Source organism: Phocoena sinus, chromosome 6 (genome assembly GCF_008692025.1).
Source record: "Phocoena sinus isolate mPhoSin1 chromosome 6, mPhoSin1.pri, whole genome shotgun sequence".
In the NCBI taxonomy this organism is placed as follows: domain Eukaryota; kingdom Metazoa; phylum Chordata; class Mammalia; order Artiodactyla; family Phocoenidae; genus Phocoena; species Phocoena sinus.
This window is the reverse complement of record NC_045768.1, coordinates 115360096-115381793: the sequence shown is the minus strand read 5'-3', so window position 1 is coordinate 115381793 and position 21698 is coordinate 115360096. Positions and strand designations below refer to the sequence as shown.

The window sequence follows — 21698 nt, the reverse complement described above, 5'->3', positions numbered from 1 at the left end:
CGAATCAATTGACTCTTCCCTTCATGAATGACTTCTCAGTAGCATGAATGCTGTTTGACAGCATTTTACCCACAGGAGAACTTCATTCAAAATTGGAGGCAGTCTTCTCAAACCCTGCTGCTGCTGCGTTATCAACGAAGTTTATGTCACATTCTAATCTTTCTCTGTCATTTCAGCAGCCTTCACAGCAGCTTCAGCAGGAGTAGATTCCATCTCAAGAAACCACTTTCTTTGCTCTCCCATAAGAAGCGGTTCCTCATCCATTGAAGTTTGATCCTGAGATTGTAGCAATTCAGGCACATCCTCAGGCTCCACTCCTAACTCTAGTTCTCCTGCTGTTTCCACCATATCTGCAGTTCCTGCCTCGACTGAAATCTTGAACCCCTCCAAGTCATCCATGAGGGTTAGAATCAATTCTTCCAAACTCCCGTTAAGGTTGGTATCTTAAGCTCTTCCCATGAATCATAATGTTCCTCTTCGATCCATGGGCTGCAGAACAGATGCTGTGTCAGCACAGCAGATATGAAAACGACATTAATCTCACTGTCCATCTCCATCAGAGCTTTGCGTGACCAGATGCCTTGTCAACGAGCAGTAACATTTTGAAAGGATTTTTTTTGAGCAGTAGGTCTCAACAGTGGGCTTATAATATTCAGTAAAGCATACTGTAAACAGATGTGTTGTCATTCAGGCATTGTTGTCCCGTTTATACAGCACAGGCAGAGTATATTTAGCATAATTCTTAATTATGGGATTTCCAGAACGGTAAATGAGCATTGGCTTCAACTTAAACTCACCAGCTGCACTAGCCCCTAACAAGAGGCTCAGCCTGTCCGTTGAAGCTTTGAAGCCAGGCATTGACTTCTCCTCTCCAGCTATGAAAGTCCTAGACGGCATCTTCTTCTAACAGATGGCTGTTTCGTCTACACTGAAAATCTGTTGTTTAGTGTGGCCAACTTCATTAATTATCTTAGCTAGATCTTCTGGATAACTTGCTAAAGCTTCTACATCACCCCCTCGCTGCTTCACTTTTATGTTATGGAGACTGACAGCTTCTCTCCTTCAACATCATGAACCAACCTCTCTGCTAGCTTGAAACTCTTCTTCTGCAGCTGCCTTACCTCTTTCAGCCCTTACAGAACTGAAGAGAGTGGGGCCTGGCTCTGGATGAGGCTTCGGTTTAGGAAATGTTGTGGCTGGTTTGATCTTCTATTCAGCCACTAGAATTTTCTCCATGTCAGCAAGAAGGCTGTTTGGCTTTCTTAGCATCCATGTGTTCACTGGAGCAGCGCTTTTAATTTCCTTCAAGAACTTTTCCTTTGCTTTCAGAACTTGGCTCACTGTTTTTGGCCTATCTCGGCTTGCTTTTTTTTTTTAAATCTCTGTTGAACTGTAGTTTATTCACAATGTTGTGTTAGTTCCAGGTGTACAGAAAAGTGATTCAGCCATATATGTATGGCTGAATATATATATGTATATATATCTAGATTCTTTTCTAGATTCTTTTCCATTATAGGTTATCACAAGACACTGAGTATGGCTCCCTGCGCTATACAGTAGGTTCTTGTTGGTTATCTGTGTATATGTTAATCCCAAACTCCGAATTTATCCCTCCCCCCACCCCTTCCCGTTTGGTAACCATAAGTTCATTTTCTAAGTCTGTGAGTCTATATCTGCTTTGTAAATAAGTTCATTTGTATCTTTTTTGTAGATTCCACATATAAGTGATATCATATGATCTATTTGTCTTTCTCTGTCTGACTTACTTCACTTAGTATGATAATCTCGAGGTCCATCCATGTTGCTGTAAATGGCATTATTTCATTCTTTTTCATGGCTGAGTAATATTCCCTTGTGTACGTGCACCACATCTTCTTTGACCATTCTTCTGTCAATGGGCATTTATGTTGCTTCTATGTCTTGGCTATCGTAAATAGTGCTGCAATGAACATTGGGGTGCAAGTGTCTTTTTGGATTATGGTTTTCTCAGGATATATGCCCAGGAGTGGGATTGCTGGGTCATACGGTAGCTCTAATTTTAGATTTTTAAGGACCCTCCATACCGTTCTCCATAGTGGCTGCGTCAATTTACATTCCCACCAATGACATACCTTCCTCACTGGGCTTCATCATTTCTAGCTTTTGATTTAAACTGAGAGACTTGTGACTCTTCTTTTCACTTGAACACTCAGAGGCCAGTGTGGGTTATTAATTGGCCTAATTTCAGTATTGCTGTGTCTCAGGGAATACGGAGGCCCGAGGAGAGGGAGAGAGACGGAGGGAAGGTTGGTCGGTAGAGCAGTCAAAACACACAACATCTATTACATTTATTGTCTTATTTGGGTGGAGTTCGCGATGCCTCAAAGCAATTACAATAGTAACACCAAAGATCCCTGATCACAGATCACCATAATAAATACAACAATAATGAAAAAGTTTGAAATAAGGTGAGAATGACCAAAATGTGACCCGAGACAGGAAGTGAGCAAATGTTGTTGGAAAACTGGCACCAATAGACTTGTTGAATACGGGGTTGCCACAAACCTTCAATTTGTAAACACAATATCTGCAAAGTGTAATGATGTGTAGCATATCTGCCTGTATTTTTTCACTGCCTGTCTTTTAGTGCCTTTCACTTGACTTACAGTAACCAAATCAAAATCATTTCTATGTAAATCCCACAAATTAACACACTGGATAATAACAGTGAAATCACGAAGTAAGGAACAAAGAAAGTAATGTTACAGGAGGGGCAGGATGTGAATTGCTGTTCCCGACTGAAGGTTAATTTCTACGTTGACCACAATCCTTTGTCCATCCCAGCTGGTCCCTACTCAGAGGCTGGCTGAGGTAGCGTTCATCCCAAATATTAGGAAACACAGCACAATACTGTAAAGCTTCCTTTAACGGCATGGTATGGCTCATTTAAAAAAAACAACTTCTACTTTTAAGTAATACTGCTCCATGGATACCATGTTATGTAAGGTTACTACAGACGATGTAAAGTAGAAATTTCAAACTTTAAAAGAAAGAGTCTGGTTCTAACAGTGTACAGTTTGGTAAACTAATCTGTTTACTAACATAATTACGACTGCATTGAGATCGGGCATCTCCTGCACCCAGGGAAGGGCTTCCCGTCCCGAGTGTGTGTCCTGCCCTCCGTCTCAAGGGGGCCAACCAAGACTACGAACTGCGGGTACGGTTTTTCAATACAAGAGTTTTCCTTTCGGGTCTTACTAAGACACCAGCTGAGTCTAATTACCAGACTGCTCCATTTTACAGGAAAGCTTTTATTTACTGAAAATGAGACAGCAAAGCCATTTGTTTTGAAATTTTGCAAAAATAAATCTCTTTCCTAGTGAAAGTACTTGAATATATCTGAGAACTGGATGAAGTGACTTGTATCAACTAATGAGAATGGCCACAGTAAAGTTCAGAAGCCTAAATCAGACAAATCAGATATGATTCTAAAAATGAGAGACACCTTGACAAATCACAATACCTAAGTAACTTATCTCTCATGTTCTGAAGTGAAAGTAATTATGGCATGAATCTTTTCCATTCATCTAAGCTCTCCTATTTAGTATTTTAAAATCTAACCAGGCAATAAATATCACGTTTGAAGTTCAGTGATTGTAAACATGTAAAAACATTTATTGGAAAGTAATGACATTCTTACCCCCATCGAAGGCCTTTCCTGGACTCCAAGTGCGGAAATAATCATCCTAAGGGAAAAAATAATGTGAATTGAGTGTCTGTGAGTAATTAATATGTAAAGATTCATATGAAATCAAAAATAAAATGTGAATACAGAAGCTGAATACAAACCTCTACTTCCTGCAATGGCAAGCAGTAAATTACAAAAAAAAAAAAAAATAAACAAAAAGAAAAAAAAGGAACAAGAGAAAAACAATAGTTATCAAATGAGAATACATTGTTAACACGTTATAGAAGTATCTTTCAGTAAATGTGTTCATTTTCATGGCAAGTCAACATTTACTATACTGTAAGAACTTAACTGTTCTGGTTGCCACGTCATCTAAGTATTATAATGCGATACTTTCAACGCGCAGTATGACACACAATTACGTGAAGCTAATAAGCTTATAAAAGCATCCACCAGTTTCCAATGACACAACTACCTTTTGCACTAGTACAGGGGGGAAGGGGGGATAAATTGAGAGACTGGGGTTGACATGTACACACCACTATGTATAAAACAGATGACTAATAAGGACCTCTGTATAGCTCAGGGGACTCTAATCAATGCTCTGTAATGGCCTGTATGGGAAAAGTACCTAAAAATGAGTGTACCTATGTACGTGTATAACTGATTCACTTTACCGTACACCTGAAACACAACACTGTAAGTCAACTATACTCCAATAAAAATTAACTTTAGGGCTTCCCTGGTGGCACAGGGGTTGAGAGTCTGCCTGCCGATGCAGGGGACACGGGTTCGTGCCCCAGTCTGGGAAGATCCCACGTGCCGCGGAGCGGCTGGGCCCGTGAGCCATGGCTGCTGAGCCTGTGCTCCGCGACGGGAGAGGCCACAACAGTGAGAGGCCCATGTAACGCAAAAAAAAAAAAAAAAAAAAAAAAAAAAAAAAAAAAAAATTAACTTTAAAAATATGCTATAATTAAATATGAAATAAATAAGGAAATTGGGGAAAAGAGCCACATATTTGGCTATAAGATTTCAAGCAAACAAAGTAAATTGAACATGAGATTTCTGTTCAATTAAGTGTCCCTGAGATAATAAAAAAAATTACTTTCTCCTCAAAAAAGAAAACAAAAAAAAAAACAGTAACTGTAACAGTTACCGTAGCAGGAAACATACCAGGTGACTCTGCAGCGGCCCAGACACTATAAATATACTTTATGAACATCAGTCACATCTAAGGAATTCATCAGAATGCACCGGGAAGCTTGAGAAAAAATGTGCACCTAATTAAATCTTGCCTAAAGTTTCAATCTTTGATATGGGAAAGAATCGTTACATTTACTGTATATTTAGTACATTTGACCATAAAGCACAAAAGTGGGGCAACGGATAGCGCACAGAGCTGAGTCAACTGACTGACTCAATTTTATCCACCGTTTTTACCTAAAAACCTTGTAAAGGCACCTCAAACAGATCATCTCTTATGCAAACAGAACCGGTTTCACTGTTCAAATTAATAAGCTATTTCCACCGTCATAAGCAAGAGAAGTGCACTATGGGACGCTCCTTGATGAAACAGTCCCCAGCCCCAAATCCTAACCCACCAGAAACCTCAGAATGTAGGGAACCCAGAAGGCCAAGCAGAGATTCTTTCAAGCTTCTTCTACCCTCTTTACTAACACCCTCCCGTGTACTGGGAGGAAACGTAGAGCATTTTAATTACAGAAATAAATATACTTCCCTAATTGATTTATTGAACATTTTTTAATTGTTACAAAACGTTTCCCTTATTGTGACGAATCACTCATTACCACCTTTTTCACCCCCATCTCTCACCCTCAAAGGAAAGAAGAAAAGAAAAACCACAGAAGACACGTCTGTCTGTCTTCTATTTATGTTGAGATAGGGTTATAACAAGAGAGGGGGCATTTTAGGGCAAAACACGCTGACAGGTTCTGCGCTAAATTATCCAGGATTAGATGAAGGATGGATAACACCACTGGATAATTAGACAAATACTGATTGTTTAGTGTCATCTTAAAATCTCACTTTTAAAAAAATTACAGCATGATACAAACCTTGGGAAACTAGATTTTCAAATCAAGTACCTACACTCAAATTCTCAAACTTCAGCTGAAGATCACAGCACACTCACGTAATCACATTTTCAGGTTACCGCTCACTGCGTGGGGAAGATGACTGTGTATCATTCCAAGCGTGGAGAGGGTTGGGATTCTGCTGAAACACAGGCAAAGCCAGACTCTGGCACCTGGTGATGGCTCTGGAGATGCAGACCTGAATTTGAAGTCTGGCTCCACCATCTAATAACTGCAAGAGGCTAGAGAAAAAGATGGTCTAAACCTCAGATGCCTGTACTAAAGTCGGAAAAAGAATACCTACCTGGTCTGGTAAGGGTGGTGCGGGGATTAGTTACAAAAATGCAAAGCACCAGGCCACTCTTGGCAAGAAGCAGGTGCTAAAGCATGTTTGCCAGTCAAAAGGACTAAGGTTATCCCTTTAGTGTCTGGTCAACATCACCACCGGACAAGTTGTCACGACTGCTGACAAAGTCCTGTAGTGTTTCTGTTTTTTTGTAGAAAGAGCTACGGACCCCTCATCACATTTTTCAAAGTGATGTCCACACTGCAACCCTCCCCCAAATGTCAGATGTGAGATGCAGAGAACTTTTTCAAAGCCAACATTAATGACTGTGGTTAATGCCAGAAGACAAGTACTTCTGCTGTCCCCTCAGATTTTCTGAAGCGGTACAGCTACCATGGCACCATCCAGAAAGGTGCGAGAAGGTGTTTCCTACAATGGTGACTCTGGGCTGTGGAAAGGCTGGCACAGGAATGGAGCTGACACTGAGGCCTGATAACATGACAGCATCACGCCTGCCAGCACACGGCGTGTTTGAAATACTCAACACTGTATGGGTTAGCAGGAAGTACACGGGCATGTAGAGAAAACAACGCGATGGTAAAAGCGAACCTCGACTTAACTCAACGTCCTTCAGAATAACATGATCACACTGGCTTATTCTGGGATCAGAGCTATAAAAAATCTGTAATCATAATGTACAACATGACCTGGCTTTTTGTTATGTCACGGGCATCACGGACAGCTGGCCATCTGACATGGTAAAGAAAAGCAAAGTCCTTCCCCTATTAGCTATTTTTAGATATTTTTCTTTGTGTTCTCATATCACGAGACTTTTATTTTTCTGAAAATGGTTTCACCGCATTAAATCTTAGGAATGTTGCCAGGATGAGAAATCAAAGTATTTTCACATAAAGTGTTCATTCAGGCGCAATTTCTTTTGTCTCAAAAAGCTTTAGTGACTATTGGTTGTTCCCAGGCTTCAATTTAGATCCAGAATAAGCCAACTGGGGATTTAGAAAACAACTCAGGAAATGCCCACGACTGGGCATTCTCCTGAAACACAGGCAAAGCCAGACTCTGGCACCTGGTGATGGCTCTGAAGACGATAATTCTTTGTTGTCCTGGGCGGGGGCAGGTCGGGGGACGGCTCTGTGGAGCATCGCAGGCTGCTTAGCCGCATCCCTGACCTCCACCCATGACAAGCCAGCAGTGACCTCCCTCAAGGTGTGGCATCAAGACTGTCGCCGAATACTGCCAAGTGTCTCCTCAGGGGGAAAACCACCTACCTGAGGACCCATGATGCAGAGTTTTTGGGAAATACAGAAACACAAATGAATCAAATTATCCTACAGCAAAGAACTGCTAAGGAACAGAGTTTTCTTCACACACGTTTGACTATATTGAGATAATACTGTATGTTCAATATTATATCCAGATGTTTTGTGCATTTTATTAAGAGCACTTTACAACTGTATTAATATGTTTTGTCAAAATACTGAACGTCTCACATCCATCTGTGTGGATTTACCAACCTTTAGTTATTTCTTCATACGTCTGTGCTTCCATGTTGCTTATAGTATTTTATAACAAATCACGCATACATAAAGGTCTAAGTACTTTCTTATACATTCAGAATATATGTTTCAGAATGAGAACCATGCCCAGAATAGAGAAACTAGTTTCCCTTGACAACAGCTGGTCAGAATCAGGCTTTGTCCAGATGAAGTAGGTGGGAAGGACCAGTTTATATCCTCGGATGAACTGTCTGGTTCATTCACTCATTGCTGCATCTACGGTGATTAATGCTCCCGATGCCTGACGGAATCACAGGGACTAGAAAACTAGGGCAGGGATTACTCAGTATCCTCATGGATTCTAACACGTGATTAACTGGGAATAGGAGAGGCTGGAGGCTTCAAGAGCCCCCCAAGGGCTAGAGCTGCACATGAGAAGAGCTACACTTGGGCATCATACCGCCTGTGCTGAGCCACCCAAGCTGCTCCCGAGGCCACGAAGGTTTGCGCAGACAGTGGGACCTTCCTGAGATATGTATTTGAAAATTGCTAGCAGGGCACACCACCTTTAAATAATAATCAATAAAGATTCTATTGATGACTACTGGACACAACTGTGTCCTATATTCCCATAAGTGTTCTGTAATTTATATTAAATAACTGGTATAAAGGACTGTTAAGCTATAAAAGGAAGTATTTACACGATTACAAAATGGGACACGGAAGATAATGCTTTTGGAGACACTGTAAAAATAAAATAAGTGCGAAAGTGATGGTTATCAACGGTGGGTAGGTCTGAAACGCCATACTCATATCCCCAATATATGACAGTCCAGTTTCAGGTGGGGTATAGGACTTTAGGGTCAACCTACACCAAGATCGTTTAGGTGACAGTATTTCCATAGTACTTCCCTTCCCCATCTGAAGTCTGCTATCAGAGTATCTAGGATGTCACGTGAGGTCTTTGTATTAGTCATCCATTTGGAACACACACACACACACAAACGCACACACTCATGCATCTATGTCAAAATATATACATATATATAAATGTATACATATATATTTTAAATAGATGAGTCTATTATAGAGATACGTTTCATGTCTGTGTAAAACATTTAAATGACATTTAAATAATATTTTAGTCATATGAGACAACTCACAGGCAGCTATGTTTTAGCCAATCAGCTTTGCCCTTCCCCCCCAAAAAAACCCATGGGGTATGAGATTGATAAGATTTCTTTCCAGATTTGCACAACTACCTATTTATGACTATGGAAACCCAGCAATCTTAGTCCAGAGACAAAGTAAATAAATACACATCTCTGCTATTTCCCACTATGTGCACTGAGACTTATTACAGTAAGTGTCTTTGGGATAAACTCCCCCCTGAAGTGATGGCATCAGGACAAGAAGGAGAAAGCCCCCCTCACCAGCTGTCTCCTAGTTTTGCTTTTAATTGACAGTCTCACCTAGATTGCATCTTTTACTCTAAGGCATTTGTAAGTATATTTCATCATGTTAAGAATTTACATGTTGTATTTCACTAGTGATGCACTATTTTAAGTGATATAACAGATCCAAGACTGCCGGACTTGATTGAAAATGATTGAATCTGCAGTGTAAAATGTGGGTCAACCACGATTAGGAACTGAAATTTAGTGTAAGAGAGAAAAGGACTCGATGTAACCACATCTTGTAGCTACAAATCCCAGTACAGAGCACTTGGGGGACCGGAGGGAGCGGGTTGGTAAAACAACCAACCTCCAAAAGCAGTAGTGTTTTATCAGTGATGTCATTCATAGAACAATTATGTTTCAAATATTTTTATGAATTATGATGAAAAATGAAAGTCTGAGAAAACGTCAGAAATAATAATTAGGAAGACAAAGATAAACTTATCTTGGTACAAATTTTCAAGTCCTAGCTTGACAATTTCAATGAATGACAATAAAAAGATATGAAGAAAGAAAAGAAAGAGAAACATATAATAGGACATCGGCGGCCCAAGAGTGAGGTTTCCGAATAAGAAACGCCTATATTTAAATTCCGTATTTACCAGTTACTCTGATATTTCAACTCTGACCGTAACTGTTCTTTTCTGAAAATTGAGACTGGTAATAATGCCCTTAAGCTGAGGAAGATTAAATTATTAAAATATGCAAAGTATGAATATAGCTTATAGCTCACAATAAGCACTTAAAAATTGGTACCGGGCTTCCCTGGTGGCGCAGTGGTTGAGAGTCCGCCTGCCGATGCAGGGAACACGGGTTCGTGCCCCGGTCCAGGAAGATCCCACATGCCGCGGAGCGGCTGGGCCCGTGAGCCATGGCCGCTGAGCCTGCGCGTCCGGAGCCTGTGCCCCGCAGCGGGAGAGGCCACAACGGTGAGAGGCCCGCGTACCGTAAAAAAAAAAAACACATTTTACTTACAAAAAAAAAAAAAAAAAAAAAAAATGGGTACCTATTATTATTCCAGCCAGAAAAACATTCAAGTAATTGTCACTTACCATTACGATGTTAAGAATGACTATCCTTCTTAAATTGACATCATATGAAAATGGGATTTTTCAGTAAAACATGTGGAGTTGCTGGGGGAAGCCTGCAAGCTATGGGAGGGCAGAGGGAAAGACGCCTTTGGAGTACTGTGACCCCTGACCTCTGAAGCCACACGCACGTCGTGTGACCTCCTTACTCACCATCCAATGTTGTATCAGAGACTCAGGATGTGTTTTGTTCAATCCTTCCAATAAATATTTATTTTGCTTCTAGTAGATGCTAAGGAAAAAGAAAACCTAGTGACACGTGGCCTGTGACTTCAAGGGGCCCAGAATCTGATGTGAGAGCCGGATGCAGTCCAGATGGACCCTGTTTCAGAGAAAGCAAGCAGATAATCTGCAATGCAGGTGAGAGGTCTTCACACGCTCGTGTAGGACACAGAGACCCGAGGGTGAGCCTCTACCCAGGTCTGCAAGGATCACCCTGTCCTCCCAGGCCTCCCTCTGTGAAAGGGCATTGGAGCTCCCGACCTGCAAGAGCAGGTACCCATCGGGGGCTTTCCTCTTGTGCATCCTTCCTTCCTGTCACTCCCAGGAAAGGTGCAGGGCATCCCCCGCCCCTAGCCCAGCCTGGCCCCGTAACCTGCCCATCAACAGAACCTGGGGTGGGGGTGGGGCTGCTCCACGGGAAGCCATCATCAGCCACGGGCAGAAAAGCCACTTGCCCCATCCCCTCCTGAATTCCCAGACGGCATCCAAAATCAACCACCATCACTTTCTAGAGACTCAAAGTGATACCGGGCTGAGCACGGTCAGAGCTCAAAAACATGAGAGAGAATAGAAAACTGTGGTATACTAGCAAATAATTAATAGCTGGAAGGCCCCCCAGGTCATACAGGTAGTTAGTCCTGAGGATGAAAAGGTACCCACAAGCTCTCCACCTCTGGCTTGGTTGCGCCTTCCCATACACAGAATCCAGAATCTCCAAAGAGCCCTTGTTGGCAGAATTTAATCTGCAACCCATAAGGTAAATCCTCACAAGGTCAGTCCCACCGGGAATCTGATGCTGCAGGATGGGTTTAGCCTTGGAACGGGGCCACTGGACCTGCAGCAGATCCAGGGGCACGTCCCAGGGTGTCCTCAGCATCCTGACTGTGTGTGTGTGTGGACATCAGTCTGTCCTCTGTCCATTCTTCCCTGGGAATCCCCTGCTCATCCTCTGACCCTATTTCCCATCCTGGACTTGCCCGGCATCCCCTGCTCCCCTTCAATCACTCTGCATCCATACCCACTCCCCTGACATCGCAGCCTGGACCCTCCGGCCTCTATTTGGTGAAGTCCTGATTCCCAGCAACGACCACAACCACCAATAGCTTTTCCACAAGCCAGCAGGAGACAAACGACTTCCTGGTCACCCTAATAGGACACAGTCACAGAAGCATAGAGACAGAGAGAGCAATTTGGGCCCTTAGTCATCTTCCGGAGAAGAGAGATTGGGCCAAAGTTTCCACACTGAAAGATCTGTGTATTCCCAAGGAGCAAAGAATCGGCAAAGCGTCTGCATTTGGGGAATACGTAAAAGACAGGAATACACCCGATTCCGAACTGCTGTACAATCGTACTTTTGGATTCTAACCTCCAGAGTGAAAGCAAAGGTAAGTATAAGCTATTGCTCTACTTATTAACAAAAGCTCTGTTAATCTTTGTAAATGTCCACAGAAGTCAAACAGTATGATGACGCCTGTGTGGGCCTACGCTGAGGGCTGGCGAGGGAAGTTCCCTAGAATCTGTGATTTGCGATTACATCCCCCGAGCCCTCTCGCACTAAACTTTAGGATTTCCCAACTAAAGTGACCTCTTCTTCTTTGCTGTGTTTCAACAGCTCAGGGAACTCACGAGGCACTGCTAGTTCTACAAGCTCAAGCACAGCAATGAAAGTCTGTCCGTTTTTTGCAATGTGTTCTATGTTGTGACAGCCTCATGTACATCTCAGCCCATCATGGGAGGAATGCCCAGCTTAAGAGTTAAGCCAGTACATTTCACAAAAGAGGAAGCCCCCCCTTAACACATGATTTGATCCCAAAATAGAGGAAGTAAGCTCTGTCTGGGCACAAAGGAATTATCCATGAGACAACCAACTGTTTCAGCCCCCAAGGCCGCGTTTATTACTCAAGTCCCCCTCGTTTCTCCAGTGATGTCCTAGGACCCTGAGAGAATTCATTTATACCACTTTAGTGAGCCCTTTACTTCTCAGAGAGCACTTTTATGCTCCCTGACTCACGGCAGATTATTAAACACATAAACAAACTGTGCCAAAAGAAATGTGCACTGGGGGATTCCTCAACTGTCTCTGCAAATCCCTGCACATCAAGGCTAAAATTCTTCTGCATATGTATGTGGGCTGGTTAGTTTCACACTGATATACAAAACTTACAATTCATTAATTTCAGGGAATGACACAGAAGTATTTGCCTTAATAAATAAAATAAGGACTTTCAAATATTGGGAGCCTTGGTTTTAACTATAAGAACACCAACAGGAACAAAAACTGAGAAGCACAGTGGCCTGGGGCTCCACTCGCTTGCCCTGGACCAGGTTCCCAGAACCTAGCTTTCAGCATCTATAAGAGGCAGCGTGTCTGCTGTCACTTCTCTCTCTGCTTCCCTGGCCTCACCTGTGCAGCAGTTCAGCCACCTGCCGAGAACACACGCTTAAACCCCCCGAGAACAGCACAGGCGAGCCAATGCACCCCATGGGTGGCCCAATACCTGTTTTCACAAATAAAGTTTTATTGAGACGAGGCTGCTCTGCCCCACCAACCCAGAGCCCATCATATCAAATGTAAATAAGTTTATATTATATACAAATATTAAATGCATACTATCAGTCTGATACAAATCATAAGCACATAAAAGTCAATGAAAATATAGTACTAGTCAAAATTTAAATACTGTGTAAAACAGACAGAAGTTACTCATCAGAAATGAAAGCAAAATAGTATTTCTCGTTTTTAGAATGTGCTATGTTAAGAAACAAAGGATATTAGTTGGTTCCTTACTGAGCCAAGAGTATATTTCTGTGCTTATTTACACCTCCAGCAGCAAAAGTACGCTCTTCAGATGCTATACTGACAGAGTGGGCAGGGGATATACTTACACACGAACTCCGATTACGTACAACTGTCCTTATTCATGATCAATACCTGGGAACTCCTTTCTGAACGTATCTATATTTAGACAAAAATTGAAAGCTATTTGGTTCACACTGAGATTTCACTTTTGGGTTTAAGACTTTTTTTTTTTTTTTTTTTTTTTTTTTTGCGGTACGCGGGCCTCTCACTGCTGTGGCCTCTCCCGTTGCGGAGCACAGGCTCCGGACGCGCAGGCTCAGCGGCCATGGCTCACGGGCCCAGCCGCTCCGCGGCATGTGGGATCTTCCCGGACCGGGACACGGACCCGTGTCCCCTGCATCGGCAGGCGGACTCTCAACCACTGCGCCACCAGGGAAGCCGTAAGACAATTTCTGATTTGCCCTCATGGTTATTATTACTATAATTTTATTTCCTCATGTATAAATTGAGATCCTGATGCACAGCTATTATCTCTAGTAACACCGCTACGTTCACAGTTCACTGGTTGATAAAATCTTCGAACTAAAGTGTGATGTGTTGCCCTAGAAGTTTCGCTTTGTGAGTACTACCTTCTTCCTTTTCTCTGCAGAGAGAGACGACTTTCTGAAAGAATGATCCTTTGCTCAATTCAAAAGATTAGTAATGTATACATATTGGGGTTTGTTTCAATATTTAAGGTTTACATTTCAGACTTCTTACAACACTGAAACAACAGTACTAACACCATCAACACAGTTTTTAAAAATAGCCCAGTTACCAGAAAGCCAAAAATGAGCATTACAATCAGGAAAGGATAATGAGGACAGTGGCTAAAACACAGTCCCCAGGAGCTACTTGCTCCTCTGTGCACCAGGACCAGATAAAGCAACCCCTCCTCCTTTTAGGCCCAACTCTAGAGGCTTGGGACGAGAACCATCCATCTTAGAGTTCTGGAAGGTCCGGAATCCAGGCGTGGTTCAAAGGCTCTCTCAGGGGCAGTCAAGGTGCCAACCAGGCTACACTCCCTCCTAGAGGCCTGACTGACAAAGAGCTTCCGATCTGCCAGGCATTTTTGGTGATGTAGCATCCTTGCTCCCTTCTGGATGGGGGTTCCAGCTCCTTACTGGCTCAGCCCCTTCCCTGCCACACGGGGGTCCCCACGGGGCCACTCTCCGAGTGAGAACCCCGCCAGGGAGCCTGGCACACAAGACGGTCTCTTTACGCTCATCCCAGGATGACACCCCATCACTACTGCACCTTTGATTTGTTCACAGCGAGTGGCTGCACCCACCCCATCCAAGCCCAGAAGCAAGACCACCAGGATGTAGGGCCCTTCGGGCTAGGTTCGAGGTGCTGGAGACCCTTCCCCTCTTAGGACACAAGAACATTTCATTTTTCCACCGTCAGGATTTTGAAGGAAAGGAATTTCAAATCTCCCCTAGTCTCTTCAATTGCAAGATTCAGTCACTTCACTGTTATGCCTGTGCGGTGCAGCAGGGCCTCAGAAGGGGCAGGCTGGGGGGAGAACATTTATTTTTCCCAAACATTTCAGAACAAGCCTTTAGTAAAATACAACAAAACGAATTATTAAAAAATGAAACCAAAACAGACATACAAACCCAAATTCATCACTACTGGAGTTAATCCATAGAAACAGAGATCAATATAAATGTTCGTGTAAAATAGCTAAGAAGGCTTTTCAATGCTCAGTCCCATCTCTGTCCCTGCCCAGCACAGGCTGCAAACCACACCGAGCTTGTGCGCACCCTCGGCAGCTCTGGTGGACTTGATGTGGACCTAGGTCCTCACAGGTGTGCCCCCCAAATGTTGTGTATCTACGCTGACAGTGTTTTCTGATAAAATGCTATGAATCCAACAATAAAAAGAATCACATCTCCAAAAGGCTGAGAACATTTCAGCCAATTTGATAGCTGGAGAAAAATTACGCTAAAGAATATTTTTCCTTATGATAAAGAGGTGAGATAAAATCAGTAACAATATTTGCACGGGATTTAGGACAAGTATCAGTTCATCCCTCCTCCCTCAGTCTGCAGTCATCAAAAAGCAGCACCTATCAACAAAGGTAAGAACAGGAAATAAATGTGTTTGCACACTAAAATTTACATGAAAATGAATTACAGTAAAATTTTATAACATAGGGAATCCTATACAGAGCTGTGCATTTTCCAACTCTAATTATAATGAAGCACACAACCTAGAAACCAATATAAAAATTATAACCTGTATGCTTGCTAATAGCCTCTTCCACAGTAAGAAATCTACAAAGTTTTAAACTAGTACAGTTTATTTTCTTAAGTGTCCACTAATTAATTAGGCTTATGCTCTACTAGAAGACTTTTTTTTTGCATTAGGTAATCTAATAGCCAAAATATATAATTAGAAAATCAGAAAAGTGTGACTTCAGATACCAGCAACCAAAAATTAGAAATGTTTTAAAATTTATATAGTTCTCCTCATAAGTCAGCTTGCTACTTTTACATCCTGTCAGAACCATACCAATAAAAATAAATTTACCATAGTGATATCATGTCCACACAAAGAGACTGAAGTGGAAGTCTGACACATACATCTAAAAGTATGCATGCAACTGAGTTGATTTTTTTAATCATGCTACAATAAATACATCAATTGAAATAAAAACTAAAACCAGAAGTTGTACGGTTGAGGTTCACCCCCTTTATCCTACATAAAGGAAAATAGGAAATAATAAATGTACCTTAAATTTAAAAACATCATATTCTTTTGGTATTAATTTTATGATCTGAAAAGATGAGTTTTGAAAGGATAATTAATCTTTTGTAACAAGTATGTGTGTGCATACACAGGTGTTCACACACATACACACCCACTTTTCATAGTTCTTCAGATTTGCACACAACCCTGCAATGCCTACCATCTTGTACTACTGTGATCTCATCCTTATAAAAAGAAAGACAAAAAACTATAGCTCAGATGAAGAGAAATGAAATTCTTAAGGAAATACACATGATATTCTTATCAACTGCATCTTGTAGCTCAAATTACCAGAATGTTTTTAAGGGAAGAAACCTTCTTTTAAAGGAATCTGATGTAAAACAAGACAATATCTACATTACATGTGCTTTCAGCTGGAAAAAAAAAGTAAGCCGTTTTATACGTGTAACTTTTAGAACAAACAATTCTGCTTCCTTTGTCTTTCTCCTGAACACACCAAAAAATGAATAAATTATTTAATGGCTCAGTGCTAACGTTTAGCCTGTGGTATCCAGTTTTACTGGTGCTCTGCGCTCCCCACTGGTACTTTGACAAGGGCAAACGTTAAGTAAGTTTTGAATATTATGGAATAAAAGGTTAGTATTAGGGCTTCCCTGGTGGCGCAGTGGTTCAGAGTCTGCCTGCCGATGCAGGGGACACGGGTTCGTGCCCCGGTCCGGGAAGATCCCACATGCCGTGGAGGAGCTGGGCCCGTGAGCCATGGCCGCTGAGCCTGCGCTCCCCAACGAGAGAGGCCACAACAGTGAGAGAGCCCCGCGTATCGCAAAAAAAAAAAAAAAAAAAAAAAAAAAAAAAAAAAAAAAAAAAAAAAAAGATTACTAATAGTACCCATTATACTACATATGTTTGGTTTCATTTTGTATTGCACTTAGTTACTGCAGGTGAGCCATTTACAGAAGGAGGACAAAGAGAAAAGGATGAGGTGGGAGCAGCAAGGGGGGAGGGAGGGGGAGCTTCACAAATGTCCATTCAAAAGCTTTGAGAGGCCAGGTACAGGGGAGGCTCTGGCTGCTGGAAGGTGAAGTACGCAGGCGCAGCCTCTGTTCTCCCGTAATTTAGCCCAGCGGTCCCCAGCCTTTTTGGCACCAGGGACACGTTTCGTGGGAGACAGTTTTTCCATGGACCGGGGCAGGGGTATGGTGCAAGCAGTAATGCGAGCAACGGGGAGCGGGAGATGAAGCTTCACTGGCCCGTCACTCACCACCTGCTGTGCGGCCCGGTTCCTAACAGGCTGCGAACAGGTGCCGTTCCACAGCTCGGGGTTTGGGGACCCCTGACTTAGTCTACAAAGAGGTGATCGTGGTGGTAACATAATGTAGCCACATACGAAGTGTTAAATCTGCCTCAGCCTCACAGGGTCAGGGTCAGAGGACATGAAACAAGAACTGTGGCTTCAAAATCCACAAGAACAGGGTTTCCCTGGTGGCGCAGTGGTTCAGAGTCCGCCTGCCGATGCAGGGGACACGGGTTCGTGCCCCGGTCCGGGAGAATCCCGCATGCCGCGGAGCGGCTGGGGCCGGGGGCCGTGAGCCGTGGCCGCTGAGCCTGCGCGTCCGGAGCCTGTGCTCCACAACGGGAGAGGCCCGCGTATCACACACACAAAAAAAATTCGCAAGAACAGTCATTTCCCACAGAAGCAAATGGAAAGGCATGCGGGCAGGAGAAAGCTCGGAGAAGTCTGAAGACAACAAGTAGTTCAGTGTAGGGATCGTAACTTGCGTGTGCGTGTGTGTGTGTGTGCCTGTTAGTCTGTATGTGTAGGAGGACAGGTCTGTTGGGAAAGAGTGGCGATGGGCTGGGGGGTTTCAGGACAGTCGAGGTGTCCAGGCAGACACAGAAAGGCAAACTCATCATAACCAGAATTGCTGCTACAAGATATATTTGTCCTTTCCTTCCAGATTCAAAGTTGGTCTAAATGTTTTAAGGTTGCCATGTGGCCTCTAGAAAAATCATGACGTTGGTGTATTTGTACGAGTCCTTAAGACCTACACAGAGTCCAGAATCAGGGACTAGTAACAAGAATAATAACCACCACCTCTAACGTAGTGTTTTTATACAGCATCACTCTTTAAACACTGGAATCAGCCTGGGAGGAAAGGCTGACTGACGGGGTCCCATGGCCGGGACCACCAGACACAAGACCTAAACCCAAACCACCCATGGCTGTGGTCCATTCTCTTCACCACTTTCATTACGCTTCAGTTTTCTAAGTTTTCATTTTATTAATTTCCAATTGTTAATAGCACTTTTGCTATGCAAAATAATCTATGAATTCCAACCTAAATTATTTTTGCTCACTGATTACCTAGCAAATATTTATCATCTATTGTGCTCCAGTTCTAAGCAAGAAACTAAAATCAGTGAATAAGATAAAGTGTCCTGTCTCCCTGGAGCACAGAGTCTGACTCTGGGGCTATGTCACAAGACGGTTCTGAATACTATTTATAGGTAAGAGAGGTCCTATGATCATCGGGAAGATCCCTTTTGTTTTTCCAAATTCATTCCATTTTGATATTTACATTTTATTCTTTGCTTCTCAAAATGGCATTTGAGCAAACGCAAAAAAAAAAAAAAAAAAAAAAATCTACCCTAGCATTCATAAGAGTATATGTGCAGAAATCTTACATGCAAACTCAGAATACTGTCAAATATAAAGATGAAACAGCTGTGAATGTCTGAAGCATATTTTAAAGACACAGAACTAAACCTTGTAGCTTTCTCCTCATATGCTAGTTTTCAAAAGTTTCAAAACTATTAACGACTTTTTAAAGCTTCCCACAAAATTGTTTTGTCAGTATCCATTCATGAGGAACGTCCTATATCCCTTGATAGAACCTAATTTATGCTCCTTGCTGTGTTTTCTTTGAACTATCTTGGATTTAATTATCTGGAATAACTGTTCCTCTTGACAAGAAATACTGTTTCTTGGGCTTATTCCACATCTGTAGAAATTTAGAAGCAAGATCCAATAGAGAGGGAGAAATCTTTATAGACTAAACCTACCAAGAAAATAAATGTCCAAGGAGCATGGTGAAAAGATCCATTTCCTTAGTTTTAATCAGTGATTAGATGCACATAAGAAAAAAAAAAATCAAACGCAATAGCCAATTTCTCCCTGAACGTGTGATTAATATCACTAGTCAATGGAATCTTGTTAGTAGTTCAAAGTGTTGTTAATTACAGTCCAGGGCAAAGCAAATTCAGTATCAAACACTTTTAGGCAAAAGTAAATGGGATTTTACTTTGGTGTTGGCAATGGTAATGTGTCTGGAGCTGTGCTATTTCATACATTATTAGCAGAGCTGTTTATGGACCTGCTGATACGATATTTAAAATGTACGCTGATGTAGGTGTTAAATTAGATCAGAATTGTGTTTACCAGTTTTGGCTGGGAGGCCATATATGCTACAAAGATAAAAGGATTTAGACAGCTGAAAAGCCAGCAAGTAAAGTTAAAAATCCCTGTAATGAACTCAAGAGCCTCTGCTGTCTGTGGGAGCAGGCAAGGTCTTGCAAACCCATTGATGGTGAGTTCTCCTTTTACCAGTGATCTCCGCTCCTGCCATTTTTCCACACGTGGCTATTACTAACGGTCTCCACCCTCAGACATAATTATATTTGTCCCTAAAGTCAGATTCCTACTCTGTAGGGCTTTTCACATCCTCAAACAGAAGTGCGGTTTCCCACAGCACAGTCCCGACCTGTGAGCTGTTGCACCAGAACTGAGGGAGCGAGTGGCAGGTGACACTGGGACAGCCACCTGCACACGAGTGTCTGGTGTCCCCAGCAATCTGTTGCTTGGATTGATCAGCTCTCCGTCTGCGTTGCCAGCATCCCCTGAGGGCAAGCAGTCGATCATCCCTGAGAAGCAGTTACAGGAAGGCAGAGTAGCTCGGGATTCCCAGTCACAGGGTGAGCCTTTCTCCTAGCGCCATCCCAGAGGAAAGTAGAAAGGACAAGGAGGACCTTATAAGTCATCTTAGGAATGCAGAGTGCTTGGACACCCACCAGGCAGCCGGAGGGGAGCGGCTTCAGATGAGACCCAGGAGAGAACGAGAAGAGACAGAAAGCCATCATGAGCCGTGAACGGCGCCTCAGCTTTGGGGCGTTAAGCCCGAGTCTCCTTCCTCCTGCCCGACCCTGAAGGCAGGCTGTGATGACGTCACGACGGAAGGAGTCGTTGCCTCGCCGCAACTCCGCCAGCTTCTCCTCCTGCTTGGTGGTGACGCCCTGCCCCCGTGGCAAGGCTTCTCTGAAGCTCACCCTGCAAACCTCCATTTCCACTACTGTGCTGGCTCTTGAGGCAACGCGGAATGGCTGACGGTGCAAAAATACTACAGACACGGACACAGGGAAAGCTCTAGCTCTACAGTCAACTGGTGAAGGACCGTGAAAAAGCTACACACTGGGCTTCCCTGGTGGCGCAGTGGTTGAGAGTCCGCCTGCCGATGCAGGGGACACGGGTTCGTGCCCCTGTCCGGGAAGATCCCACGTGCCGCGGAGCGGCTGGGCCGCGTGAGCCATGGCCGCTGAGCCTGCGCGTCCGGAGCCTGTGCTCCACAAGGGGAGAGGCCCACGTACCGGAAAAAAAAAAAAAAAAAAAGCTACACACTTTTAGCTTCAAATTCTTCAACTGAAAAACTCTGGATAAAACCACCTTTACTGGGAACCTGAAAATGCAATTTGTGGCATTTAATGAGCCCTCAAATAAATAAAGCGTTGCTGCCTTCTTCCAAATGATGTTAGTGAACTACTATCAGAACTTCCTGTTAATACGTTCATTCCTTCAATTGTTTGCTCGCTCACTCATCCATGTAACTGCACTCAGTATATTAATGCAAAAGATGTCAACGTGTAGTTCCTGTGTAAGAAAGACAACATTCATCTACCAAAGAGACCCACCCCGACATCAAACTTTGAAAAGGGCAGAAAAGTCCTTTCACAACAACATCACGTTCTGGCGATTAAATCGCCCTCTCTGAATGGGAACCGTGCAGAGAACTAAGCTCTTGGAGCAGCAGCAGCAGGACAGAGACAGTGAAAGAGCCCAGGGGCCGGTGGTGAGCAAGGCTATGGCTGAAACCAGGTGTGAAGGAGAGAAGACACGGCGGGGGGCCAGAGCAGGCTGAGGCCTTACTGGGAGCCGGGAGGGAACAGACACACTGGCCAGTGCCAGTCCCCACCTTCCTAATGACAGCGTGCAGGGAGAGGCTTTTCTTCCTCCCACCCCACCATGTGCCCCCCTCTTATCAACAACTGCATCCTCACGAAGCAGACAGGTAAATCCTCCGGGTGGAAATTCACTTTAAAACACGTGGTAGGCAGAGCTTGGACGCAGGTGCAGAACTTAACCGTGCATAAGGCCTGGAGGTGACCCGGCAGCACCTGAGTTGCCCGAAACAGGAATCGACATTGTAGGGACAGCTACCGAGTGATCACAACCTTGTGAAAATCTACAGGCGATTTTCATTACTTGGCATCAGACGTGCACATGTAGGAGAGAAAGTGCAGGGGCCCCAAAGCCCTGGTGAGGTCTGCCTGGTTGGTGTCATCTCTCTTCATAGACACGCGACCAGAAGCGCGACCAGAAGCCTGGCCGATCTCGCCTTTTCATCGGAATCCTGGAAACACCAGCCCACGGGCCACAGAAGAAGGTCCGCTGCCTCGTTGGTAAATACAGGTGTGGTGGCGCCCAGCTCATTCTGTACATATTGTCTTACGGCTTCTTTGGGCACTTCAACACCGGAGCTCAGTAGT

At 43.4% G+C, this 21698-nt stretch overlaps 1 protein-coding gene across 2 annotated transcripts in view; it reads right to left on the bottom strand.

The window, feature by feature from the left end:
- SPOCK3 (SPARC (osteonectin), cwcv and kazal like domains proteoglycan 3) overlaps positions 1-21698 on the bottom strand; it is a 375656-nt gene that overhangs the window by 240055 nt on the left and 113903 nt on the right. The window contains exons 2-3 of one of the 2 annotated variants that reach the window (XM_032635108.1): positions 3829-3837; positions 3680-3725 (exon numbers count right to left, since the gene is read on the bottom strand). In XM_032635108.1, coding sequence (XP_032490999.1) covers positions 3680-3725; positions 3829-3837 — 55 coding nt within the window. The remainder of the gene's footprint in view (positions 1-3679; positions 3726-3828; positions 3838-21698) is intronic. The other variant, XM_032635107.1, reaches the window with a different exon arrangement.